This window comes from Monodelphis domestica, chromosome 8, assembly GCF_027887165.1.
Source record: "Monodelphis domestica isolate mMonDom1 chromosome 8, mMonDom1.pri, whole genome shotgun sequence".
NCBI lineage: Eukaryota > Metazoa > Chordata > Mammalia > Didelphimorphia > Didelphidae > Monodelphis > Monodelphis domestica.
Genome location: NC_077234.1, coordinates 204235464 through 204263289, shown reverse-complemented (window position 1 = coordinate 204263289; position 27826 = coordinate 204235464). Strand labels below are relative to the sequence as shown.

The 27826-nt window shown below is 37.0% G+C and overlaps 1 protein-coding gene across 3 annotated transcripts in view; it reads right to left on the bottom strand.

Annotated features, from left to right (window-relative positions):
* The window catches only part of VWA3B (von Willebrand factor A domain containing 3B), a 282451-nt gene that overhangs the window by 86064 nt on the left and 168561 nt on the right, over positions 1 to 27826 (bottom strand). For all 3 annotated transcript variants that reach the window (XM_007501072.3, XM_016424839.2, XM_007501073.3), the window contains 5 exons: positions 27546 to 27676; positions 22012 to 22175; positions 18418 to 18555; positions 14195 to 14252; positions 13910 to 14066 (listed from right to left, as the gene is read on the bottom strand). In XM_007501072.3, coding sequence (XP_007501134.2) covers positions 13910 to 14066; positions 14195 to 14252; positions 18418 to 18555; positions 22012 to 22175; positions 27546 to 27676 — 648 coding nt within the window. The remainder of the gene's footprint in view (positions 1 to 13909; positions 14067 to 14194; positions 14253 to 18417; positions 18556 to 22011; positions 22176 to 27545; positions 27677 to 27826) is intronic.

Genomic DNA, 27826 nt, shown 5'->3' with positions numbered 1-27826 from the left:
CCACAGAATTTCTCCAATTTCTATTTTCTGTTTTTCTTGGATAAATAGGTTTATTTACTGTTCACTATTTGTGAGGGTCTTTTGTGTAACTAGCACTGGATGCATATAAGCCATCCCTCCTCTTAAGAACAAGCAGGAAAGTAATGTTTGTTCTGAACTTTTCAAATCCTCAGACCAGAAATATTTGAGGGAGGCACATGGATGTAATTCTTACCTTGAGAACCCTAATGGAGCCTGGAGTTGAGATTGTCCAGCTGTTCTTAAATTTACCTGCCCTTCCCAAGTCTAGTGTGTTGGCAGGACAAGCATAGTCCTTGGCTCCTTTTCAATTCTCCAGAGAAAGATGCCATATTTTAGATCATGTCCATTCTTGCCTTGCCTACACAGATTGTCCTAAAAGTCTTAGTATAGTTTTAAGCTATTAGAGCTTCAAGTTCTTCCTCTGACATGTACCAGCCAACCCTGTCACTTAACTTCCCAATGTACAAGGTAACTCTCTAGAACTAAGCTGCAGAACAATCTACACTAACAGAAATGTCCTCATCAGAAGCCAAAAGAGCTTAAAATTGTGCTAAGGCTTTTGGAATACCCTATATATTTAGACAATCCCTACGAAATCCTAAAGTGGGCACCTATCCTGTACAATAATGCTGTGGAGGTAGTAGAAAAAGTATTCTTATCCCATTTTAAAGATGAGAAAATTAAGGTAAGAGGAGTGAAGTGACTGTTCCATGGTCACATGTAATTAGGGGCAGGTGAAGCATTTGAACTTTGGCCTCCTGGCTCCTGTTATTACAGCAAGCATAAGATCCATTATATTTCATTAATCATAATATTCTCTTCTCTAAGAGCAGCATACAAAGTGAATAGGAACCCTAGCTGAGTCAGTATTCAAGTCTTTCACTTGGCTCTTAGTAGCTAGCCTAGTTGTTTAACATCTCAATGCTCTAGTTAACTTCCTAAGACCAAGTTGCAGAACAATCTATATTGGTAGGAATATACTCATCAGAAACTTCCTACATGCCACTGAGCCCCTCAGTTCAAACTCTTCCCCTTGAGGGGGGAAAATTATATCCAACTATTCCACAGAAGTGAAGGATGCTAGTATATAAGTATTATAATTAGATGTAAGTTAATTTAATATATTTGTCTTATCCATCAATACAGAAGGACATGTGGAAAACTTTTTCCAAAAGTCAATATGATACATGTGAATTAACCTAAATAGGGTTTGTTTTTAAAGATGAAAATTAAAATGCATATTTAGTCAGTAATGTGGGCAGCAATGATATAATGATTCTATTTTATGAGCAATTAATTTCATACAGTTCTGTAGGAATGTCAGGGGCAGGGATGGATTATCTATGAATAAGAACCACTTCTTATTCACTGTCTATTAATAAGAACCACTACTTGTTGAGTGTCCTAACAATCAAATTGTTCCAAAATTATTTTATAGAGCTAGAAAAAATTTGATGAGATTCATCTGAAAGAATAAAAGGTCAAGAATATCAAAGGAATCAGTGAAAAAATGTGAAAGACAGTGGTCTAATACTACTAGATCTCATAATACTAGATCTCAAACTATATTACAAAGTGGTTATACCCTAAATGATCTGGTACTGGCTAAAAAATAGAGTGGTCAATCAGTGGAAATGATTAGGTACACAGTATCTAATAATAAATGACCATATTAATTTAGTATTTGATAAATCAAAAGATCCAAGCTTTTGAGACAGGAACTCATTATTTGACAAAAAAAATATGTTGGTAAAAATTGGAAAATGGTATGGCAGAGCCTGAGAATAGACAAGCACTTCACACCATACACCAAGATAGGTTCAACATGAGTACATGACTTAGACACAGTAAGACAATAAGAAAATTAGGAGAGCCTAGAATAGTTAACTTTTAGATCTGTGGATAAGGGAAGAATTTATTACCAAAAAAGAGACAGAGAGGATTCTAAAATATAAAATGGATAATTTTGTTTATATTAAAATGAAAGGTTTGTACAAATAAGACCAATGTAAGCAAGATTAGAAGGAAACCAGAAAGATGAGGGAGGGGAGAATTTTACAGCAATTATCTCTGATAAAGGTCTCATTTCTCAAGTATATAGAAAACTAAGCCAAATTTATAAAAATATAAGTCACTTTCCAATTGACAAATGGTCAAAGGATATGAACAAGCAATTATCAGATGAAGAAATCAAATCTATCTATAGTCAAATGAAAAAAGACTCTAAATCACTCTTGATCATAGAAATATAAATGAAAACAACTCTGAGGCACCACTTCACAACTATCAGATTGGCCGATATGAAAAAAAGGAAAAAGATAAATGTTGAAGGGGATGCAGGGAAGTTGGGGCACTAATTCACTGCTGGTGGAGCTGTGATCTAATCTAACCATTGTGGAGAATAATTTGGAACTATGCCCAAAGGGCTTTAAAACTGTGTATACCCTTTGATCCAGTGATACTACTACAAGGTCTGTAGCCCAAAGAGATAAAAAAGGGGAAATTTGTACAAAAATACTTATTGCAGCTCATTATGTTATAGCAAAGAATTGGAAATGGAGGGATTGTCCATCAAGTGGGTTGAAAAAGGTGTGGTATATAATTATAATGGAATATTATTGTGCTATTAGAAATGAAGAGCAGGATGATTTCAGAAAAACCTAGAAAGACCTATAGAAACTCATGCAAAGTGAAGTGAGCAGAACCAGATTAATATTATCCACAGTAATAGCAATATTTCTTGATAAACTGTGAATGGCCTATATATTCTTAGCAATATAGTGAGGCAAGAGAATCGCAGAGTCTCATGGTGAAAAATGCCATCTGCCTTCAGAGAAAGTACCTATGGCGTAAGAATGCAGATTAAAACATGCTATATTTCACTTTCTTTCCTCTTTTTTTGTTTTATGTTTCTTCCACAAAATTGCTAATATGGAAATTTTTCACGAGTTGAACATGTAAAATCTATATTAGGTTGCTTACAGTTTCAAGAGGTAGGAAGTGATGGAGGAAAGGGGAAAGAAAGGAGGGAGAGAATTTGGAACTTAAAAAATTAATGACTGTTAAGAAATTGCTTTTTACCTGCAGTTGGGGGAAGGTAATATATTATTTAAATCTTTTTAAAAATAAAAAATAAGCTCTTCTGACTCAAAAAAAAATAATTACTCAATGTTTCTCTATCTTTAAACTCCCCCATTTAATTTCACTTTAAGTTTTATCTTTGTTGAAGTTTCTTTTTAATTCTGAAATAATTTCTAAACATTTTATTGATGCTTTTGTTTTTATATTAGCTTCATTTTCAAATATATTCCTTTGCCACTCTGTCCCCAGAGAAAGACATCCCTTATATGAATAAAAAAGATGAAAGGGAAAAAACCTCAGCAGTTCCATAAAACTAACACATCCACACTGGCTGTCAGTCTATTCAATGTTCTACATCTATCCTTTCCTATCTCTGAAAAGAAGGGAAGGAGGAGTATTTTCTCATCTTAATTAAGTCACTTTTATGGGCATACTTTATGTCTATGGGAGACTTGGTGAGAGAGGATATAGCAGATAAATTCTAGATGCCATTAAAGTCCACTGATTTCACAGAAATGATACCAAATGTGTTTTCCTCCAAATAAAATTGCTGAAGAATCTTAATGAAATAAACCCATGGAGTATGAGGAGCCTTCTTAAACCTTCCTAGAGGACATAAAATGGCTTTTTGACTAACGCAAGTATTTTAAGTAGAAGTCAAGTTCAGTGGGTAAGGAAATAAATTCCTGCCAATGGAGGCCATATTTCCTTTGGAGGTAAACAAGATATCACTACCAAAGAAACACTACCAGAGGGAGGAAGGAAGGCTCAGATGGAAGCAAAGAGGCCAAAGGACAGGTAGGAGATACCTTTTCATACGAGGACTCCAATGCTAATTCACAGATACTTTAGTAAGTAGAAATAACAATATCTGGTCAGAGAACTTGATTTCAAGGGCCCATTCTTGGGCACATCAGTTAACTTTCATTGGGGCTCATTTCCCTTCAACTATAAAATGGGGGACTTGGCTTAGATAATCTCTAAGGTCCCTTACACACTAAATTTAGGACTCTAGGATGCCCAAACATGTTAATCAGGATTATACATATTCCCCTAAATATCTTGTACAACAGACTAAAAATAATCCTATGCATTTCTTCCAAATATATCTAATCGGAATGGTTGTAAAGCAATATAGACATTTTTGGCAATATCTAAATATCTGATTTCTCCTAAGCTTTGCAGAGGCAGATACTTTTTCAGTCTATTTCATTATCTACAGCAAAGGTAGTCTAGATAAGTAAATGTACTTACTAAAACAAAGGCTAGCACTTTGAGGCACAAGATCAGAGTATGAAGTTGCTAGAGTTAATTAAGAATAAAGGGTAAAATAAAACTAAATCCAATCAAACAACAGACATGTATGTGCCAGGCACTGTGGTAAGTTCTAGGATATAGTGGAAAAGTGAGAAAATGTCCTACTTTTTATTCTCTCCATATTATAGTAGAGTGGAGAAAACAATACGAGTATATTGTTCAGCCATTTTCACCTGTGTCTGACTCTTTATGGTCCCATTTGGGGTTTTCTTAGCAAAGATACTGGAGCAGTTTGCAATTTCCTTCTCCAACTCATTTTACAGATGAGGAAACTGAGGCAAACAGGATGCAATGACTTACTCAGGGTTACACAGTAAGTTTCTAAAGTCAGATTAGAACTCATGAAGTTTTATGACTATATGCCCAATGTTCCATCCACTGCACCACTTAGCTACCTGATTTTATATGAGCATAAATAGATATATATGGTACACAGTGAGAGTAAAATATAAGATAACTTTAGAGCATTAGCAATAGCATCAAAGGGAAACCAAGAAAGAATTCCTGCAGAAGGTAGCACTTGAGCTGAGTCTTAAAGAAAGCCAGGAATTCTAAGAGGCAGAAGGAAGAAGGAAGGGCATTCCAGAATTGGATATAGCTAGTCCAAAGGCATAGCATAAAGACGGAGCACCATTCATGAGGAATAGAAAGTAGTTCAGAATGATCATATTGTAGAGTGCCTGGAGGCAAATAATGTGTAAGAATATTGGGGGGAAAAACAGAAAAGGGCCAGATATGAAGAGATTTACACACTCCAGAGAGAACAGTTTATATTAGGTCCTGGAGATTGGGTGACATAATCAGACCTCTAGTTTCAGGATATCATTTTGGCAGTATGGCAGACAGATTGGAGTTCAGAGAATCTTGAGGCAAGAAATCTAATTAAGAAGTTAAGAATAGTTTGGGGGACAGCTATATGGTTCAGCTGATTAAGAGCCAGGCCTAAAGACAGAAGTTTCTGGGTTGAAATCTGGCCTCAAACACATCCTACCTGTATGAGCCTAGGCAAGTCACTTCATCCTCATTGCTTAACCTTTCCCACTCTACTGCCTTGGAATCAATACACAATAACGATTCTAAGACTGAAGGGAAGGAATTTTTTAAATAGTCCAGGAAAGAAGTGTCGAAGGCTTGAACTAAGGTGGTGGCTGTCTGAGTACAGTAAAGGTCAATTATACAAGAAATGTATTGTAATGGAAGGAAAAGATTTGATAACTGGTTACATAGGTGGCATAAAACCTAGACAACAAAAAGAATTGTGGTCCCCTCAACAGCATTAGAGAAGTTCCATTGAGGGTGGACTGGGGAGAGGAGGAGGAGGAGGAGGTGATGAGTTCTGTTTTACCCGTATGGAGTTTGAGATGCCTACAGGACACTATTCAATCTGAAGCTTCTAAGAGGTAGTTAATAATGAGGAACTGGAGCTGGGGAAAGAGACTAGACTGTATCTAGAATTCATCTTTACAGGGATGATATTGGAAACTATGGGAGGTGATGAGAGCATCAGGTGAGAAAAATAGAGGGAGAAAAGAGAAGAAAGTCTATGAGAGTGAGTCTTGATGTACACCCATAGTTAATGTCTATGACATAGATGAAGATCCTGCAAATGAGTGAAATAGAAGGAAATCCATGAGAAATGTTTTATTAAGAGTCAGAGAGGGGGACTTCCGGGTTAACATGGCTGCAATCTAGACGAGAATCACTTCCTCTCCCCAGCATCAAACGAAATAGACTACCTCAAAAGAGCATAAAAATCACCTTTGGAAGAACAGAGGGACTCTCCAGTACCCCCACAGAAACGAAGGTACGTGGGGCTTGAACATTTCCACACTATAAGGAGGAGGAAAAGCTTGCACAAAAACGTGAACTGAGCCTCCCCCCCCCCCCCAACCAGAGTAAGGTATCAGAAAGTTCACTGGGACAGCGAGTGAGTGAGGAGCATCTCTCTCTGGGGGGGCACACCAGGATCCTTGGGATCTAAAGACTGCAAGGAAACAACCTCTCAGGGCAGTTTCACAGGAAAATCCTGCACTGAGAAAAGGGGCAGCCATGCTGAGAGGCTAAGCTGAGCAAAGGGGTGGCCACACTGAGCAAAGGGGCGGCCTTGCCGAGCACAGGGGCCTGCACTCTAAGAAACCTCGGAGGCTGGGAAGAACTAGTCTGAGGCAACCTAAATTCACAGAAAGCCCGCCCATATCACCCAAACCCCAGACCAAAAAGGAAAGGGGAATAAAACCAACAAAGGGATGGCTCACATAGCCCAAAATCAAGCCTCCAGGAAGAAAGGGAAAAAGGTAACTATTGAAAACTTTTATGGTGGGAGTACCCAAGGAAAAGAAGATAAAGAGGATGAAACCCAAACAAAATCAAAACATGCCTCCCAAAATGGAAATTATCCACAAGCTCTGGAAGAACTCAAATTGGAGCTTGCCCAAAAGATGGAAACCTTCTGTAAAGAAAAATGGGAGAAAGAGATCAGCAGTCTGATAGACAAGACTTCACAATTGGAGAAAGAGCTGGAAGCATCTAATAGAAGGGCAGACAAAGCTGAAAAGCAAAACCAGTCCCTAACAACGAGAATTAAGCAACTGGAAGACAGTGAGCATGCAAAACAGCATGAATTAATAAAGCAAAGCCAAAAAATTAATGAATTAGAAGGAAACACAAAATATCTCACTGCAAAGGTCACAGACATGGAAAACAGAGGAAGAAGAGACAACATGAGAATTATTGGTCTGCCCGAAAAACCAGAGATAAACAAAAACTTCGGTGTTATACTACAGGAGATTATAGAAGAAAATTGCCCACATGTTCTGGAGCAAGGGGGCAAAATAGAAATAGAAAGGGTTCATAGAACCCTCTATACTAAATCCCCAAAAGGCAACCCCCAGGAATGTAATCGCCAAATTCAAGAGCTTCCAAGAAAAGGAGAAAATCCTACAAGAAGCAAAGAAGAGGAGGTTGAGATATAGGGGGGCTCCCACAAGGATCACATAGGACTTAGCGGCTAACACAATAAGAGACCGCAAAGCATGGAACACGATATTTAGAAAGGCAAGAGATCTGGGTCTCCAACCAAGAATCAACTTCCCAGCAAAACTGACTATATACTTCCAGGGGAAAGTATGGGCATTCAACAAAATAGAAGATTTCCAAGCATTTGCTAAGAAAAGACCAGAACTTAGTGGAAAATTTGATATCAAATCACAGAAAGCAAGAGAAACATGAAAAGGTAAATATGAAAGAAAGGGAAAAGGAGATAAATCTTATCTTTTTCTTTAAGTCAAACTCTCTTCTATAAAGACTACATTTACATCAAATTATATATATTAATAGGTGGGGAAAATGTATTGTGTAACTCTCAAAAATTGTATGCACCATAAGAGTAGCTAGAAGAATCATGTGTAGGGAAAGATTGGGGGATCAAGAAGATTTGGTGAAAGCGGGGGCAAAGAAAGGAAAAGGGAGGGGAGGAAGCATCAACAATACAAAGACTTACTTCAAGAAATGGGGGGGACTAAATAGAATAACCTTTCCCATACAAAGATGCACATGGGAAGGGGAGGGGAAGATCTCTCATATGAGAAGGAGAGGAAGAGAGCGTGAAGTGGTATTACTTAAACCTTACTCTCAGTGAAATCAACTCTGAGAGGGAAGAACATCTAGATCCAGTGGGATCCTGAATTCTATCTTATCCAACAGGGTAAGAAAGAAAGGGAAGGGGGCAGCTGGGTAGCTCAGTGTATTGAGTGCCAGGCCTAGAGATTGGAGGTCCTGGGTTCAAATCAGGCCTCAGCCACTTCCCAGCTGTGTGACCCTGGGCAAGTCACTTGACCTCCATTGCCTGGCCCTTACCACTCTTCTGCCTTGGAGCCAATACACAGTATTGACTCCAAGATGGAAGGTAAGGGTTTTAAAAAAAAAAGAAAGAAAGAAAGGGAAATTAAGGAGGAGGAGGGGGAAGGGAGTATAAAAATGGAGGGGAGGAGAGGGAGGAGGGGAAGGGAGCATTAAAAGGGAGGGGCTAGAAAGGGAAGCATACCAAGGGAGGGGACTAGGGGGACTGACCTAAAGTAAATCACTGGTTCAAAAGGATATAGCTAGGGAAGAAAGCTCAGAACTAGGGGAAGATATCAAAATGCTAGGGAATCCACAAGTGACAATCATAACTTTGAATGTGAATGGGATGAACTCACCCATAAAACGTAGACAAATAGCAGATTGGATTAGAATTCAAAACCCTACCATATGTTGTCTTCAAGAAACAAACATGAGACGGGTAGACACTCACAAGGTCAGAATTGAAGGATGGAGTAAAACCTTTTGGGCCTCAACTGATAGAAAGAAGGCAGGAGTTGCAATCACGATATCTGACAAAGCCAAAGCACAAATAGACCTGATCAAAAGGGATAGGGAAGGTAAATATATTCTGTTAAAAGGGAATATAGACAATGAGGAAATATCACTAATCAACATGTATGCATCAAATGGAATAGCATCCAAATTTCTAATGGAGAAACTAGGAGAATTGAAGGAGGAAATAGACAGTAAAACCATATTAGTGGGAGACTTGAACCAACCACTATCAAATTTAGATAAATCAAACCAAAAAATAAATAAGAAAGAGGTAAAAGAGGTGAATGAAATCTTAGAAAAATTAGAGTTAATAGACATATGGAGAAAAATAAATAGGGACAAAAAAGAATACACCTTCTTTTCAGCACCACATGGCACATTCACAAAAATAGATCTAGGTCACAGAAACATGGCACTCAAATGCAGAAAAGCAGAAATAATAAATGCAACCTTTTCAGATCATAAAGCAATAAAAATATTGATCAGTACGGGTACATGGAGAGCCAAATAAAAAATTAATTGGAAATTAAATAATATGATACACCAAAATCGGTTAGTTAGAGAAGAAAGCATAGAAACAATTAATAATTTTGATGAGGAAAATGACAATGGCGAGACATCCTTTCAAACCTAATGGGATGCAGCCAAGGAAGGACTTAGAGGAAAATTCATATCCCTGAGTGCATGTATTAACAAATTAGGGAGGGCAGAGATCAATGAATTGGAAATGCAAATCAAAAAACTTGAAAACGAACAAATTAAAACCCCCCAGAAGAAAACCAAACTAGAGATCCTAAAAATTAAGGGAGAAATTAATAAAACCAAAAGTGATAGAACTATTGCACTAATAAACGAGACTAGAAGCTGGTACTTTGAAAAAACAGACAAAAAAGACAAAGTACTGGTCAATCTAATTTAAAAAAGGAAGGCAGGCCAAAAACAAGAGAAAGAAAATTATAGACAAATCTCCCTAATGAATACAGATGCAAAAATCTTAAATAGGATACTAGCAAAAAGACTCTAGCAAGTGGTCAGAAGTGTCATTCACCATGATCAAGCAGGATTTATACCAGGGATGTAGGGCTGGTTCAATATTAGGAAAACCATCCACATAATTGACCACATCAACAAGAAAACCAACAAAAATCACATGATTATTTCAATAGACACAGAAAAAGCCTTTGATAAAATATAACACCCATTCCTATTAAAAACACTAGAAAGCATAGGAATAGAAGGGTTGTTCCTAAAAATAATAAACAGTATATATCTAAAACCATCAACTAATATCATCTGCAATGGGGATAAACTAAATCCATTCCCATTAAGATCAGGAGTGAAACAAGGATGCCCATTATCACCTCTATTATTTGACATTGTACTAGAAACACTAGCAGTAGCAATTAGAGAAGAAAAAGAAATTGAAGACATTAAAATAGGCAAGGAGGAGACCAAGTTAACACTCTTAGCGGATGACATGATGGTCTACTTAAAGAATCCTAGAGATTCAACCAAAAAGCTAATGGAAATAATCAACAACTTTATCAAAGTTGCAGGATACAAAATAAACCCACATAAGCCATCAGCATTTCTATATATTTCCAACACAGCTCAGCAGCAAGAACTAGAAAGAGAAATCCCATTCAAAATCACCTTAGATAAAATAAAATACCTAGGAATCTATCTCCCGAAACAAACACAGGAAATATATGAACACAACTACAAAACACTCTCCACACAACTGAAACTAGACTTGAACAATTGGAAGAACATTAACTGCTCATGGGTAGGATGAGCCAATATAATAAAAATGACCATCCTACCCAAACTCATTTATCTATTTAGTGCCATACCCATTGAACTTCCAAAAAAATTTTTTACTGATTTAGAAAAAACTATAACAAAGTTCATTTGGAAGAACAAAGGATCAAGGCTATCCAGGGAAACAATGAAAAAAAAAATACAAAGGAAGGGGGCCTTGCAGTCCCAGATCTCAGACTATATTATAAAGCAGCGGTCATCAAAACAATTTGGTACTGGCTAAGAGGCAGAAAGGAGGATTAGTGGAATAGACTCGGGGTAAGTGACCTCAGCAGAACAGTATACGACAAACCCAGAGAACCCAGCTTTTGGGATAAAAATACACTATTTCATGAAAACTGCTGGGAAAATTGGAAGACAGTGTGGGAGAGATTAGGTTTGGATCAACATTTCACACCATACACCAAGATAAACTCAGAATGGGTGAATGACTTGAACATAAAGAAGGAAACTATAAGAAAATTAGGCGAACATAGAATAGTATACATGTCAGACCTTTGGGAAGGGAAAGATTTTAAAACCAAGCAACACTTAGAAAGAGTCACAAAATGCAAAATAAATAATTTGGAATACATCAAATTAAAAAGGTTTTGTACAAACAAAACCAATGTAACTAAAATCAGAAGGAAAGCAACAAATCGGGAAGCAATCTTCACAAAAACCTCTGACAAAGGTTTAATTACTCAAATTTACAAAGAGCTACATCAATTGTACAAAAAATCAAGCCATTCTCCAATTGATAAATGGGCAAGGGACATGAATAGGCAGTTCTCAACCAAAGAAATCAAAACTATTAATAAGCACATGAAAAAGTGCTCTACATCTCTTATAATCAGAGAGATGCAAATCAAAGCAACTCTGAGGTATCACCTCACACTTAGCAGATTGGCTAACATGACAGCTATGGAAAGTAATGAATGCTGGAGGGGATGTGGCAAAGTAGGAACAATAATTCATTGCTGGTGGAGTTGTGAATTGATCCATCCATTCTGGAGGGCAATCTGGAACTATGCCCAAAGGGCGCTAAAAGATTGTCTGCCCTTTGATCCAGCCATAGCACTGCTGGGTTTGTACCCCAAAGAGATAATAAGGAAAAAAAAACTTGTACAAGAATATTCATAGCTGCGCTCTTTGTGGTGGCCAAAAATTGGAAAATGAGGGGATGCCCTTCAATTGGGGAATGGCTGAACAAATTGTGGTATATGTTGGTGATGGAATACTATTGTGCTCAAAGGAATAATAAAGTGGAGGAATTCCATGGAGACTGGAATGACCTCCAGGAACTGATGCAGAGTGAAAGGAGCAGAACCAGGAAATCATTATACACAGAGAATGATACACTGTGGACAATCGAAGGTAATGGATTTCTCCATTAGGGACAATGCAATGTCCCTGAACAATCTGCAGGGATCTAAAAAACACTATCCACAAGCAGAGGATAAACTGTGAGAGTAAAACACCTAAGAAAAGCAACTGCTTGACTACAGGGGTGGAGGGGATATGACTGAGGAGAGACTCTAAATGAACATTCTGGTGCAAACACCAACAACATGGAAATGGGTTTGAGTCAAGAACACTTGTGATACCCAGTGGAATCATGCGCCAGCTATGGGAGAGGTGGGGGGGGGGGGGGAAGGGAGGAAGAAAAGAAAATGATTTTTGTTTCCAATGAATAATGTTTGGAAATGACCAAATAAAATAATGATTTTAAAAAAAAGAGTCAGAGAGGATAGAGGATCCCAGAGATGGTCCTCACTGTCATATGTTGTGGACAGGTCAAGAAGAATGAGGAACTGAGGAAAAAGTCACTAGATTAGGTGACTTAGAGACCACCGGTAACTTTGGAAAGAACAATTTTGGTTGAATGATGAGGTCACAAGCCAGTTTGCAAGGAGGTTAGAAGAAAGTGAGAAGAGAGGAAATAGAGCCACCAAATATCGATGGCTTTTTCAAAGAGTTTAGCTGAAAACATGAAGAAAGAGAACAGCTAGCAAGGACAGTAAGCTCTAATGAGGATTTTTAAGAATGAGAGAGACTTAGGCATATTTATAGGTTGTCAGTAAACCAATAGATGAGGAGGGATTTGAAAATTAGAGAAAGATTCGTGGGGACAGTATGCTAGAGGAGATGGAAGGGAATGGGATAAAGGGTACACATAGAGGGGTTAGCTTTGGTGAGGCAAAGGCCTGTGTCTTAATCAGAATTTAGTATAAAGAAGGTGGTGATGGGCCATGATGGGATGGGGAAAGAGGAATAGTGGGAGTTCATTGAGAATAGCTTCTGTTTTTATTAATAAAGTGTGAACCCAGGGTTTCTGCTGGGAATTTAGGTTAAGAGGGTCATATGGGAGACTTAGGGAAAGAAAAGAAGGTCTGGAACCGCTTCTGTGGTGAAAAACAGATGGAACCATGAAAACTAAGCATGATCTAGCAATGCAGCAATGTTGTCAAAAACTAAGAGTAACCATGAGGCAACTCATTGAGCTGAGTCCCAGGCAAATATCAATGATAATCAAAGTCAATGATGCATCAAGGGCAAAATGACTACAGAAACTTAGGGAGGTGGGAAAAGATCTTCAAAGATGATCTTGAAATTGCAAATAAATAAATAACCAATACCTATGAGGTAATATCAGAAGAACTGTGCTTAGAGTAATCTGCAAGATGAGAGGTAAGCTGATCATTGTTTGCAAGGCCAAGAATGGTTATCTCAGAGAACTGTTCTCAGTCCTCATGAAGACAGTAGAAGAAGAAATAGGATTATCCTGGGCCAGCAAGCATTTTTACTGAGACAAAGATTTAATTTACCTACAGTAAGTGACATCAAGCATCCAGATGAGTTACTGAAGGAAGCTGTTAAATTAATCTAGAGACCTTTTAAAGACCAAAAAAAAAAATCTCATCTCTTTGGGTGAGAAAGCAAGCAAATGAATGGAATGACCTTTAAGGGTCCTTTCCAGCTCCATGATGCTATGTAGAAAATTTGCATCTATAGTGAAATACCTAAATAGCTCCATACTACCACCCACTGGTAAATAGGCAAGAAGAGTCTGCATTATGGAAGCCCATTTTACATCTCCCTCAGATAAAAAGAGCCATATTCATTTAACAACCTATTTTTTCAGCAGCTACATCATGAATAAACATTTTCTAAAAATGTAATATGTATTTTTTGTATAGAACACACACAAAGCAATTTAAATGTATTACATGAGGATGCAAAGAAATAGCAAAACCCTTTTCTCTGGAAGCAACACTACTGGAGTTGTAGTTTATATAGAATAAAGCTTTGCCAAGAACAGTGTGAGTTTTACCGAATCATATACTTTAGAACCAACATGCTTGCCCAGAACTGGCACATATTTCGAGCGATGTGGAATTGTGGAAGTGGATAAGACATCCATTATGGTGAGTCGCTTAGCAGCCAAGCCATGGATCTTGAGCCAGGTTTCTGAAGACATATCTAGAGAACTAAGAACAGATCTCTGTGAGGTGTAATTGAGGACTGTGGAGGGGGAGAAGGAGAAAAAAGTTTCATTCAGATTAAAAAAAGATGGCCAAAAAAGCCTGAAATACCTTAATGAAATTGAAATACTTACTCTTGGCTTGAGTCTCTGCTCCTCACTTGTGGTATTTTTTCACTTGTTATACTTACTTCTGTGAAGAAACAGAATTGTAAATATACAAAAATGTCTCCTGCCTGGGTTTTATATCAAACTACATTAGCTTTATTATTATTTCTCTATATGAGGTCATCAGTGACCAAGGACTATAATTTTTTTCAGTATTCTCAACAGTACATCTTAGTTGGAAATATTCCTCAGTCAGTTTTGATTTGTAATATTTTTATTTCTAAGAGTACACTAAAAGCATATTGCCTTAGTTTTAGAATAATTATGCAAACACTCTGAACTGATCCTGACCTGGTCATGAAAACAAAATGCAGACTCTCAACTTTGCTTTTGGACATTATGATTCAAGGCTACTGAATCATTTTCTGTTCCCTCCTATTCCTATGGCACCCACAACAAAGGAGCATAAGATCTCAATCAAGCTGGGAGTGACATTTTAAGAAAATGCTATTATGGAATCACATCAGCTAAAACTGTTATTGTTGTGTCATGTCGTGATTATCATATATCTCAATCTTTTGGCCACATCTCAATCAATGTTTCTGATATTTGTCAGATTGTGGCCCTCATTCATAGGATCATAGATTCAAAGTCATCAGGGACTTTAGAAGTTATGTAGTTGAACTCCTTAATTTGACAGTTAAAGGAACTGAGAAGTCCAAAAAAGGATTAGAAAAGTGATTGGAAATCAAGATTTTGAAATGACTCCATTAATCTCTGGTTTAGAAATCTTCATGGCTCCTGGAGATCAGAATAGGGAGTTCCTCCTCAAACCTCCATTTAAAGATAATACCCAGATCAGTCATTTCTTCATTTTCCACCTACTTTTAAATTTCTCCAGGACCAGGTCCCTCCCTTTTGCTTGCTCCCTACCTTATCCTAATTCCTTTTTAGCTTCCTTTTACAAGTTGTCTTCTCCTATTAGATTATAAAGATGATAAAATTAGATTAGATTAAGAGCAAGGACTGTCTTTCTTTAAGCATAGTGCCTAGCACATAGTAGGCATTTAGTAAATGTTTATTGACTACATGGTAATTCCATTGAGAGAAGAGTCAATATCACATCACAATTCAGGGTCTTGAACATAGTCATCAAAAATATTTCATTCATTCTTTCTGAATGACAATTATATGGCTTCATCCTATTTGGGAAGAATGCACTGGGCAACCATAGTCTTTTTCTTTTTAAACCTTGACTTTCCATCTTAGAATCAATATGGTAGATTGGTTCCAAAACAGAATAGTTGTAAGGACTAGGCAATTGGAATTGAGTGACTTGCCCAGGGCAGCTAAGAAATGTCTGAGATCAGACTTTGAACCCAGAACCTCCCATCTCTCTGCTTGGCTCTCAATCCATTGAGCCACCTAACTGCCCCCTCAACCATAATCTTTTGAAGACAAAAAAATGAGAGTTAGAGGAATCTAGCAGGATAAATAGACTATGCTATAGTAATAGGAAAGTTATTGGCAGATGAGAACTTTCTGCAAATGATTTTCATAAAAAGTTATTTGGGAGCTCTGAAGTGCAGAAATCTTGCATATAACCTGAAAAAAATTTTATGAGGTAAATGACTTAGAGTGACTTGAAAGAAATATTTCATGTAAACTAAAGAAATTAAAGTTACATTAAGCAATGATTGGTGACAACTGAGCATTAGTGAATAAAGTATCTAATTGTAACTAGATATCTAAAAAATCTTGCTCTAAATACATACTGTGTTCTGTTTCATTTCTCAAAATCTTTATCTTCCATTTTAGAATAAATGCCAAGTATAAGTTCTAAGACAGAAGAGCAGTAAGGACTAAGCAACTGGGTTTAAATGACTTGTCCAAGGTTATACAGTTAAGAAGTGTCTGAGAGCAGATTTGAACCTAGGGCTTCCCATCTCCAGGTCTGGCTCTCAATCCACTGAGCCATGTAGCTGTCCCATACCATATTTTTTAACTTAATGATTAACATTATTGAGATATATGTGTGTGTGTGTGTGCTTAAATAAAGAGGGTTTTTAATTTTTAAAAGCTTGGAAAAGCATATTAATTTCCCTCCCATCAGTTATGACCAGACAACCCTGGCTATTCAAACCAAGAAAATATAATCAGAGCACTGATCACCTGAATACAAGAAAAATACAAGCACCTATGCTTTAATATCATGAACTGGTTCTGAGAATACATAGTATTAGGCAAAGCACTATTACAGAACAGTTAATTTCATAGGAACAATGCTACATTATGATTTTAGCAACATTTTAGAACGATATTGCTCTTCATGATGCTGTTATCAAAATCCACAATAGTCCCTTACTAATAGGCAGTCCCCAGTGATAGGCCCCCTTTTTCCTGTTATTGCTACTGCAGAGTGTTGTTCTGAATATTTTGTTATAAATTGGGTTTTTGCTTCTACCCTGCCCACCCCCTCCAAAGTGGAACCTCTGGGTCACATTCTAGCATGATTTCACAAGATATCCATAAAACTGACCACTTTACAGCTCCACCAATGGACCTATCTCCTTATCACTGTGGCTTATGAATGCAATGAAAGGTTATTATTCTATAAGCAGTGATGAGATGGACACTCCCAGAGAAATCTAGGAAGATCCAATGTACTGATGCAAAGTAGAGTGAGCAGAACCTGGATAACTAATTATACAACAATACACTAAAGAACTGTAAAAGATTTGATAATTCAGATCAATTCATTGACCAGTTCTCATTCCAATGGGATGATGATGAAGCACATTTTCCACTGCTTGACATAAAAGTGATGGACTCGAGTTGCTCAATAAGACATACATTTTCAAAAATAGCTCATTTCATCATTAACTGTTCCCATTTTTTGGTCAATTTCTAAGGTATGTGGCAAAACCTCTGAGTTGATTTAATTAGTATTTTCAGTAATTTAGAGCAGGGGTCAGTCAGCAAACCATAGTTGGAGGTCCAAATCTATATTCAATGTTAACATTTTTAACACACTAAAACTTGATTTTTAAAAATCCATGCCTTCTATCTTGAAACAAATACTAAGTATCAACTCCAAGGAAGAAGAGCACTAAGGGCTTGGAAATTGGGATGAAGTGAATTGCTCAGGGTCCTCCCTCAGCTAGGAAGTATCTGAGGTCAGAGTGGAATCCAGGACCTCCCATTTCCAGGCTTGGTACTCTATCCACTGAGCTACTTATAACTGTCACTAAAACTTAATCTTAAAATGCAAAAAGCCATTCTTAGCTTCTGGCTAATGTAAACCTTAGTTTCCCAATCCTTGATTTAGAGCATATTTTCAAATGGTCATATAGCCTTTGTAATTCTTTTTAAAACTTCCTTGCTGGTTTCATAAATCCAAACTGACAAAGAAGGCAAGAACCATCAAAATGGAATTTTTTTAAAGAATAACAATTCTGTATTTTTAAAAGAATAAGTATTCTATCTTAAGCAACCAAGAAATGATTTGCTTTACCAAATGATGTAGTTCAGGGCTCCTTTTAATCTATACTTAAATGGATGGGATTTATTCTGTAGACATGAAGAAAAATAAATTAAACATGTGGGAGATTTGCGATCTCATTTATATACTATTTGTATATGGAAATGCTTGTATTATTTGGCTCCATAAACACTTGGAATAATAAAAAATATTTGGGGAAAAATATTATACCTAAAACACAATTTGGTTCACACACAGCTGCCTCACAGGAGGAAGAAGAATGGAAGTTTTTCCTACCTACTAGTGATGTTGCAGTTATTATAAATATTGTTTGATTTGGTTCTATTTGTTTTGCTCTGTATCAGTTAAAATGCTTGTGATGTTTACACCCTTTGAGTAAGTCACTCCCTGGTCCTCAGTTTCCTCAATTATAAAATGAGGGAGTTGAGCCAAGAGCCCTCAGCAAGGTTCATCCAACTCCAGATCCATGATCTTAACTATGAGACACAACTAGGTGGCATACTAGGATAGTACATTAAGACTTAAAAGCGGGAGGATCTGAGTTCAAATTCTACCCCAGATTCTTATTAACTCCTAAGACACTGAGTAAATCAAATAACCTCTCTGTCTTGGTTTCCTCACCTATAAAATTGAGATTGGACTTAATGGCCTCTAAGGTCCTTTACACCCTTGTCTCTATTAATATAATCAGTCTTGTGCAAACCAAAGGACACTTGTATTTACATATAGCACTCTTTTTCAAGCTGACCTTTACGATTGGGCGAAATAGTTCGTTTTCCAGAAAGCTCTTTTGGTTCAGAAAGAGGGTCCTTTTTTGCATTCCATCCTTTTTCTTTGAGCTTCTTTTCAATAAAAGAATTTCTGAGCAGACTAGTTTTTGTTGGTTCTGTTGGTATTTACAGAAAGAAGATTTGGAAGATTAGCAGGAAGGGGAACAAGTTGACAAAACAATTTATTCCAGTTTCTAACACTCCAGCAACAATCTAGCAAACAAACACCAAGCCCCTCCTTAAAGTTTCAGCCTCTTCTTTCCATTTAGGCAGACATACACACTGCTTTCCCAGCTCTGCTTTGGGATATGTTTTTGCTTTCAGTTTACACAAGCACTTTCAAGAATTTGTGTTGCTTGTAATTAGAGTATGGATCTGCATGTATTAAGTCCCAGAATAGAAGACAAAGGGAGGGACCAGAAACCCTCTGAATAGCTATTTAAAGTGCTTGTGTAAATTGAAAATGAAAATATAGGAAGCTTGAAAAGCCCTGGCAAATAACATCTTAGATAGTATCTACCATTCCCCAGACAACATGGTGACTTTTTTAATGAGGTAAATAAAGTCACAATACAGGAGAAAATACACTTATATGGGTTAAATGAATTTTCCTTTATTAATTGGTCAGATAATATCAAAGATCTTTCTGGAATACTAGTATTCCTAAATAGGTGAGACCAAGGTCACTTTCTAAACACTTTAAACCTTTACTTTCCATTTTGGAAATGATATGTTCCAAGAAAGAGAAGTGGTGTGGGCTAGGCAACTGGAAATAAGTGACTTGCCTGGGGTCACACAGTTAGGAAGTGGCAGGGGCCAGACTTAAACCCAGGACCTCTCATCTCCAAGTCTGGGCTCTACCTATCTATCTTTCTATCTATCTATCTATCTATCTATCTATCTATCTATCTATCTATCTATCTAACTACTGAGCAACCTAGATAGCCCCAAAGTCATCTTCTAACTAACCCTTGCTTGCTTCACAAATTGTTCACAAGCAAGCAATTGATCAGCTTCAACCACTTAGAGATCAGAAGCCCCAGGACCTAAGTGGTTAAATGGCAGTGCTTTCCTGTGTTTCCCTGGTGCTCTGATTTTTATTGTTTCCTTTTCCTAAAGTGACCCTTATTTCAAATTCTGATCAACATGTTTTGGATTCTGATTTTGGTTTGGTTGACTCCTCTTTCACCTTGGATGCATTTGGGGTGCTTATATTGACTTTTTACTCCTGCTTGACAGGCCTCCAACCCATAAGTCATTTCCTATTCTTGACTTTTACTTCTGAACCCAATAAGTAGATGTTTTTGTAGAAACCTCAGGCCTCAGTTACCTGAGATTTCATGCCAATTTAAGTACCCATCCTGGCTCACTCAAAGAAGAAACAGCCAGTAGTGCCTGGCTGTAAGGTTTACAGAGTATGCAGGAAAAGTGAAAAAATCCCACTCTGGGGTATCTCAACAGTTTCATTCCATTTCAACTTAGAGATCAGGGACTGGGGGGGGGGGGATTATGAACGAGGAGAAGAATCTAAAAATATGTCCATTGACATAAGATTTCAGCTCCTACCAGAACCCCAAATCCTCTTTCTTTTCTACTGAAATATAAATGACTAATAGAAATCACAGTGGGGCCTCTATTAAATCCAGCTTTTAATTGTCATATGAACCAGAGATCCTGTGTATATTTCAGGCAAGTGTTTTGTGTAGAAATCAAAGTTCAAGCAATAATGATGATATTAGAATACTGTAAGGTTTGCAAAGTACTTTATGAATATTTTCCTCATTTTATCCTTATATAGCTCTTGAAGGTAAATGTTCTTATTATCTCCATTTAATAGATGAGAGAACTGAGGAATAGAGAGGTTAAATGACTTGCCCAGGGTCACACAGCTAGTAAGTGACTAAGGTCAAATTTGAACTCATATCTTCCTGATTCCAGATCCAGAATTCTATGCAGTACACCATGTAGCTACTTCCTATGAAAGGCAATAACAACAATGATAATTTTTTGTATCTATATTTGGCAAGAATCATGGGCAAACCTCAAAATTATCCACATTAGGTATAATATCAATAAATATTCTGGGTTTTGCATTGGGAGATAGCATTACTAGGGCCATTTTTTTTTAAGCAAGTGGACAGATTTGCTTTAATCTCTACTCACAAACCTATAGAACTTTAGAACTAGAAGGTGGGCTACTCCTGGGTTGGCCACTCTTATTACCAATGACACCTACTGTGATTGGGATGCAAAGTTAACTGGCTCATGTGAGAACTGAAGCTATAGCTCTGGCTTCATTAGCGTCTGCTCTAACCCCAAATCACTACCTGTCCAGAAACGGTAGAGCTTGCCAAAAACGTTAAACAAAAGCATCCGTGTCAGGGAGGGAATTCATATCTCTACTTCTACATCTTGCCTTGTGCCCAGTCTCCACTTATCAGTACCATGTCTCTTGCCTAGAAAAGTAGAAACAACTAGAAATACATCTCAGGACTATCTAACTCAAATGCTAAAAGGTAGGTTATGTCAGTACCAAAATCTAAGATGTGATGGCATGAGTAACATAGTAGCTTCTTTTCCATTGAGGATTTAACTTCACCCTCAACCATTACTCATAGTGGAAGTATTAATCATAATAAATTCAACCTAATTCATCAATACTTAAGATCAGATATACATTTTTTTGTTTTACTTATTTAAAAAATTCTTAAGCCCTTAACTTCTTAGAATCCTCAATTCTAAGAGAGAAGGGCTAGACGAATGGGGTAAGTGACTTGTCCAGGGTTACACAGGTAGGAAGTGTCTGAGGTCACATTTGAAAGTCCTTCTGACTCCAGACCTGGTGCTCTATCCACTGTGTTAATGCTGCCCCTTTCTGTTCCACTTTTAAAGCCCTTTCCAGTATTCTTATACCTTACACCTCCACTCCTCAATCCTGTGACACTGGCCTCCTTGCTTTTCTTCACACTCAACACTCCTCCCAACTCTTAGACACTTCCACTACTTGTCCCCTATTACTGGAAAACTATCTCTCCTCATCTCCACCACCCAGATTTCCTGATGTCTCACATCCTTCATCTGTAAGAAGCTTTTACTTAGCCTGCATAATTCTAGTGCCTTCATTCTGTGATTCCCTCTGTGCAGGTAGAAAATTTTCCACAACTGAGCTACATCCCCAGCATTCTTTTAAGTTACATCCTCATTTTACACACGGAGACTTGGAAGATAAATTTGGCTGAGACTCATGCTGCTGGGCTCTTTTCTGGGTAAAGTGCTGCAAGTATGAGTGTCTGGCTCTCTTTGCTCTGCTCACTTGACTGAAAGAACCTTTTTTTTTCTTTTCCTTCTCTTTTAATTATTATTAAAATCCTACACCTCCATTTTATTCTCCATATGTATTTTTGAATGATATTTTGTCCTGTTTACATTTGTCTCCCCCATTAGATTGTAAGTTAACCCCTTGTGAGCAGATTGGGTCTTTGTGTTTGTTTTTTTACTTTCTTTGCATCCCTAGCACTTAGCACATTGCCTACTAGGCATTTAGAAAATGCTAGTTGTCAGATCAACAGTACCTGCAAATGGTACTTTTTTCTTCAGAAGAATTTGAGGTGGACTTCCACAAGGACTAATGGAACTAGCTTCAGATGGGCATACTTTTCTCTTTGAAGGTGTCTCTAAAGATATTTCCGATAACTTTTCTTTTTCCAAAACCACCTCAGAGGCGGGCTTTGTATGCCTGTTTTTTTTTTAAAGAGAAAACATGAATTATTTCTACCAAGAATGTGCAAATATATCATAAAAAATCCATGACAAAATGCTAGGCTTAAACGATTAATCTATGTCCTACTTCAACATATGAAAAATATCCATATAGTCAAGTTTCAGTATGCCAATTTTCAAGGATGCTTTTCAAAATTTCATTTATTCAATGAAAAATAAAACAAGACTACAACATGTGAAAACTGCAAATCCAATTCTCAAAACAGTAGTTCCCCAGAATCCAGCATGGTTCCCCAGAAGATATGCCCATGTCACTACATATGACCAACACATCATCAAACCCCCATGTGAGAAAAAGAGGAAAGTCAGGAGAAAGGAAACAGTCTCAGGACAGATTCATACAACAGCTGTTGCACTTCAGCTTAGATAGTTCTACTGTTCGTGGATGTGAGCTAGCCAACATTGTAAAGAAATAAGGATTCTCTCTATGATTGCCATTTTTCTTTCTGAAGTCAAGCCTTGGAAAGAGGTACAAATTGTTGCATTTAAGGAATGATTCTCTGATCTCCTGCTATATTTTTCTCTTTCAGATAGATGTCATAAATTGTATAGTGTACCTCTCTGATTTGGTAATGTAGTCCCTTCCTAGGAGTATTCCCCATGAGGACACTAACTAGATTTTAGCTAAATTGTTTGTCTTCACTATCTAACAATGTTCTCAACATAATAAGGAATTGATGTTTGTAGAATGTTGAAGGATGAGTGTCCTACATACAGAAGAAACAGACATAATGAACTTATAAGTTCTAAATTCCACTGGAGACAGACATTTAATTAGAGGCCATATGGGGGTACTGTGGAAATACCATTTAGATATATTATCCTGGATTGCTGTTGTTCAGTCATGGCCCACTTTTTGAGACCCCATTTGGGATTTTCTTGGCAAAGATACTGGAGTGGTTTGTCATTTCCTTCTCTGACCCATTCTATAGTTGAGGAAACTAAAGTAAACAGTTAAGTGACTTGCCCAGGGTCACATAGCTAGTAAGTGTCTGAGGACAGATTTGAACCCAGGAAGATGGGTTAACTCCAAGGTCAGGACTCTTGCCACTGCACCCATCATCCTGGATAGTTGGATGAAATGTTAACTCTACCTTATTATCTGTGTGACTTGCCATCTGTGACCCTCATGTTCCTTATCTGTAAAATGAGGGCATTCACCTCTGTTTTAGATTTCTTTTAACTTCAAATCCTAAGAGCATACCTTAATTTCATGTTGATGATATTTGTAAAAATATAGGTGGGTAGAAATTATTCTATTTTTTGTGGTTAGGATAACTTCTTTTTGATGGTAGAAAGATGGCAAGATACAATTTACTGTTTCTTGAAGTACATGTAAAAAAGTAACCATAAAAAGAATGCATTCTATCAAGGAATAAAAAAAGTAGAAATACAACATTTGTAAAAGAATGGAGCAATGCCCTCGATTCTTTGCATAACAATAGCTTGACCTCTATATTACATTGTTCCTCTACCTGTTCTGAATAAATCTGCTCCTTCATTTAGTTATTCAGGCTAATGCTGAAGCAGATAGACTGGCGAGCCAGCTTACTTAGTTTAATTGTAGAACTCTAGAAAAACCAGTCAAATGGGGAGAACAGAGTGAATGTGCAAACTTATAGAAAGGACTAGATACAGTTTTATTTGTTATTCAGTCACTTAACTATTAATTTATACTAAATAGCACAATGATTCATGATGAATATATATTTCAATTAAACAAATCATTGAATTGGGAGGCAGAATGGGAGTCTTGAGTCAGCAGAACTGTCTTCAAACCAGAATCCATTGCTTATTATTTATGAAACTCTGAGCAAATAACTTAACATCTTTGGACCTCAGTATCCTCAACTGTAAAATCATATAATTAGAACAGATGAACCTGAAAGGTCTCTATTGTCTCTATATTTATGATTCTCTGGATTCTTTGTTCATGTGTTTAATCTTCCCGAGTCTTTAATGCAAATTCAAATTTTCAAAAACATATGCAATTGGGGGATATAGATGGCTCAATGGATAGAATCTCAGGCCTGGAGACAGAAGGTTCTGGATTCAAATTTGACCTCAGACACGTCCTAGTTATGTGACCCTGGGCAAATCACTTAACCCCAAATGCCTAGACCTCTTCTGTCTTTGAAATTATTGTAATTATTCTTAGTATCATTCTAAGACAGAAGATAACAATGTATATATACACATATATTCATACATATATTATGTATATATATACAATCATCAATTATTCCACATTAGAATAAAATTTTATGTAATGAAGCCATGCCATAACTAGTAAGCTTTATTGCTTTACTAATGCAGTTTTCTCTTGATGATATAATGAAAAGTGAGGAATAATTTAAAATAGATTAATTCCCAAGTTCCTTCCCAGTTAATAGGCAACCCATGTATTAATAATAATGGCTGCTGTTTGTGGATCATTCAAAATTAACAAAGTAATTTTCATATTCTTTTTTTAATTGATCCTGAAAAATGATTTTATTGACTTCTCAGTGAAGAAGCTCCCTCTGCCTAGGTAGACTGGCAACTTGTCTTTAACTTAGAGTCTTAGAGGTTAAGTGAGTTGCCCAGAGGCCTGAGGGGTACGGTGATTTGCCAATGTCATACAGGTGTCAGAGGGTGAAACTTGAACACAATTCTTTCTGACTCCAAAGCTAGCTATTTTTCCACTCTAAAATTTTGCCTCTCTCTACATACCTTATTTCATTTTATTTCAGAAAAGTGGTCTCTTAGTAAAATATTTACACAGAAGATTGGTATTTAAATACCTGTATAATATTTAATATTCATTATAAGCTTGACAAATTTAAAAAAATTAGTGACATAAAATGCTTTGTAGATATTAGTGTGCAGTCTCATGATAGCGTGGGGGGGGTCTGCAATTGAAGGCTTCATTAGGGTTCTGTTCCTCAGTCCCTGCTTGGAAATTTTAAAAACATTGGTAACTTGGTAAAGGCATAGTTAGGTGGCACAGTAGATAGAGTGCTGAGTATGGGATGAGGAAAATTCATCTTCTTGAGTTCAGATCTGGCATCAGACATTTACTAGCTATGGGAAAGTCACTTAACTCCGTTTGCCTCAGTTTGCTCATCTGTAAAATGAACTAGAGAAGGAAATAGCAAACAACTCCAATATTTCTGCCTTTTCTTGACCCCAAATGAGGTCATGAAGAGCTAGACAACTGAAACCACTGAATAATAGCAAAAATTGTAGGAGAGAGTAGTGTCATTTGAATAATGAGGTTAGAAGTCAGATTGCAAAGGATTTAAAGAAAAGTGAAAGGAGAGGAAATGGAGGCATCAAGTATAGGCAATTTCAAGATATTTAGCTGAGAAGAGATGTAAGATAATAGCTAGGAGAGACTGTAGGATCCAGTAAGTTTTTTTAAGGATGAGAAAATAGGTGTGCTTTTAGAAAGCAGAATGTATAGAGAGAAGATGAAGATTAGAGAGAGAAATGGTTTGTGAGAACAGTCTGCTCGAGAAGATGGGATGATGAGTAAAGGTAGAGAGCTTGTTCTTGGTGAGGAGAAGGGCTGCCTTTCCATCAGAGATTTAGTGACAAGAGAAAATAGTAAAAAGGGGGGTTAATTCAGGAGCCTGGGATGCAAGGAGGAGAGGGAGCTAGAAAAGGAAGGCCTCTGTTTTTCTCCATGAAGTATGAGTAAAAGGCTTCAGCTGAGAAAGGTGGTGGTATTGTAGGACTTTCAAGAACAAAAAAAAATGTTTTGAACGAGCAAAAATGGTGAAAGATAGAGAAAAAAGTTAGGAAGGAGTAAAAGGACTACCTTGATTCAGCAAGTACCCAACAGTTTTTAGATATTTTTTTTAGTGGAAGTGGTTTCAGGTCTTTCTTGTAATCTATTCTACAGCAGCTGCATAGCAGCAAAAAAAGGGGGCTGGTAGAAGTATTCCAGGGTCGAAGTTTTGCAATTCATGGACAGTGAAAAGGCAAGGAAACAAGAGTCGTAAGAGTAGACTATTGGTATGTTGGAATCAATCTCAGATTGGCAGAGCTATAAATCCTGCCTTAATTTATTGTTTTGTTGATTGTCCAGACTTAAGTGTGTGTGTATATATATATATATATATATATATATATAATGTACATATATAATCTATGTTTATAATGTATATTAAACTTAAATGTATTTCATGTTATTTTTTTTTTCAGAGAACTGGTATTTATATTTACCAATATACCCATGGATAAAGATGATGTTAAGAGTTGAACTTCTCGGGGGCAGCTGGGTGGTTCAGTGGATTGAGAGCCAGGTCTAGAGATAGGAGGTCCTGGGTTCAAATCTGTCCTCAGAAACTTCCCAGCTGTGTGACCCTGGCCAAGTCACTTGACCCCCATTGCCTAGCACTTACCACTCTTCTGCCTTGGAGCCAGTACACAGTATTGATTCCAAGGCAGAAGGTAAGGGTTTAAAAAAAATAAAAATAAAAAGAGTTGAACTTCTCTAAGAAGCTGAGATTGGGAAGAGAGAAGAGTGTAACCAGAAGAGTGGTTATGGTTTGGGATAGTATTAAGAGATGGCAAACCAGAAGTTCATGGTAAGATAGAGAATGGGTTTAGGAATATTAATGCTGGACATCACGTACTTAAATGTCCTATTTGGTACTGGTGGTACCTTTTTTCATACTCCCCAATTCACTTGTTCTAATGAGACTATCAGAATATTCCTTGTTCCCCATTCATTACCCAGATTGCCTCTACTACTACCAGCTCCCTCAGTTACTTCCCCACTTTTACAGCCCAATTATAAATAAGTTTATTATTTCACAGACCTAATCTGAATCCTGGTAGCTTTTATCTCCAAAACTCCATGATAATTCTGTCAAGATTCTCTTGGCATCAATGACACCAGTGTCTTATTCACAGTCTCCCTCCATATCTAAATTCTCACCCTCCTCTTGGAGGGATCAAAAAATTATTGATCAAAGACCTTAAATGACAGCAGTGACAAGCTGGGAAATATCAAGTACTTAGTAGAAATCTCAGATCTTGTACTTCCTGAAACTTCCTGAAATGACATAGTGGGCCAACTTAGATAATGACTTACTACTTTGTGTCTAAAATAAGTTTGTTTGGACTCATTAAAATGGAATTTCATTTGAAATTGGATTACAAAATTTTTTATCTAGCTTCTCAAGACTAATCTAGGGAAACGTTAATATTCATTTTGCAAAAATAAATCATGTAAAATATGTCCAAAAGGAAAAACAATGTCAAAGGAAACTTAAGAACAAATTTTAGAGGACTCTAAGACATTATGAAAAATGTATGTTATAAGAGATAGAATTACTCAGTTTCCTCTTCATTTTGTAGGTTTTGATACCAGTCCAACATCATGGATTCAGTGCAAAGGTTTTGCACTCTCTCAAGGTCATTTCGTCCCATTTCAACTTCCTGTTGCAAGAGGTTCATTTGTTGATTCTGCCAAAATGAGAATAAATACATATATTACTCAGAAAACTTGGCTAATCCACATTTTATGACAACATTCTTGCAGCTTGTCATCTGGTTTAGGAAATTTTTTTTTAAAAATAGGACTTAGTTATTTGTTTTTTTTTTCATTTTGGTTTA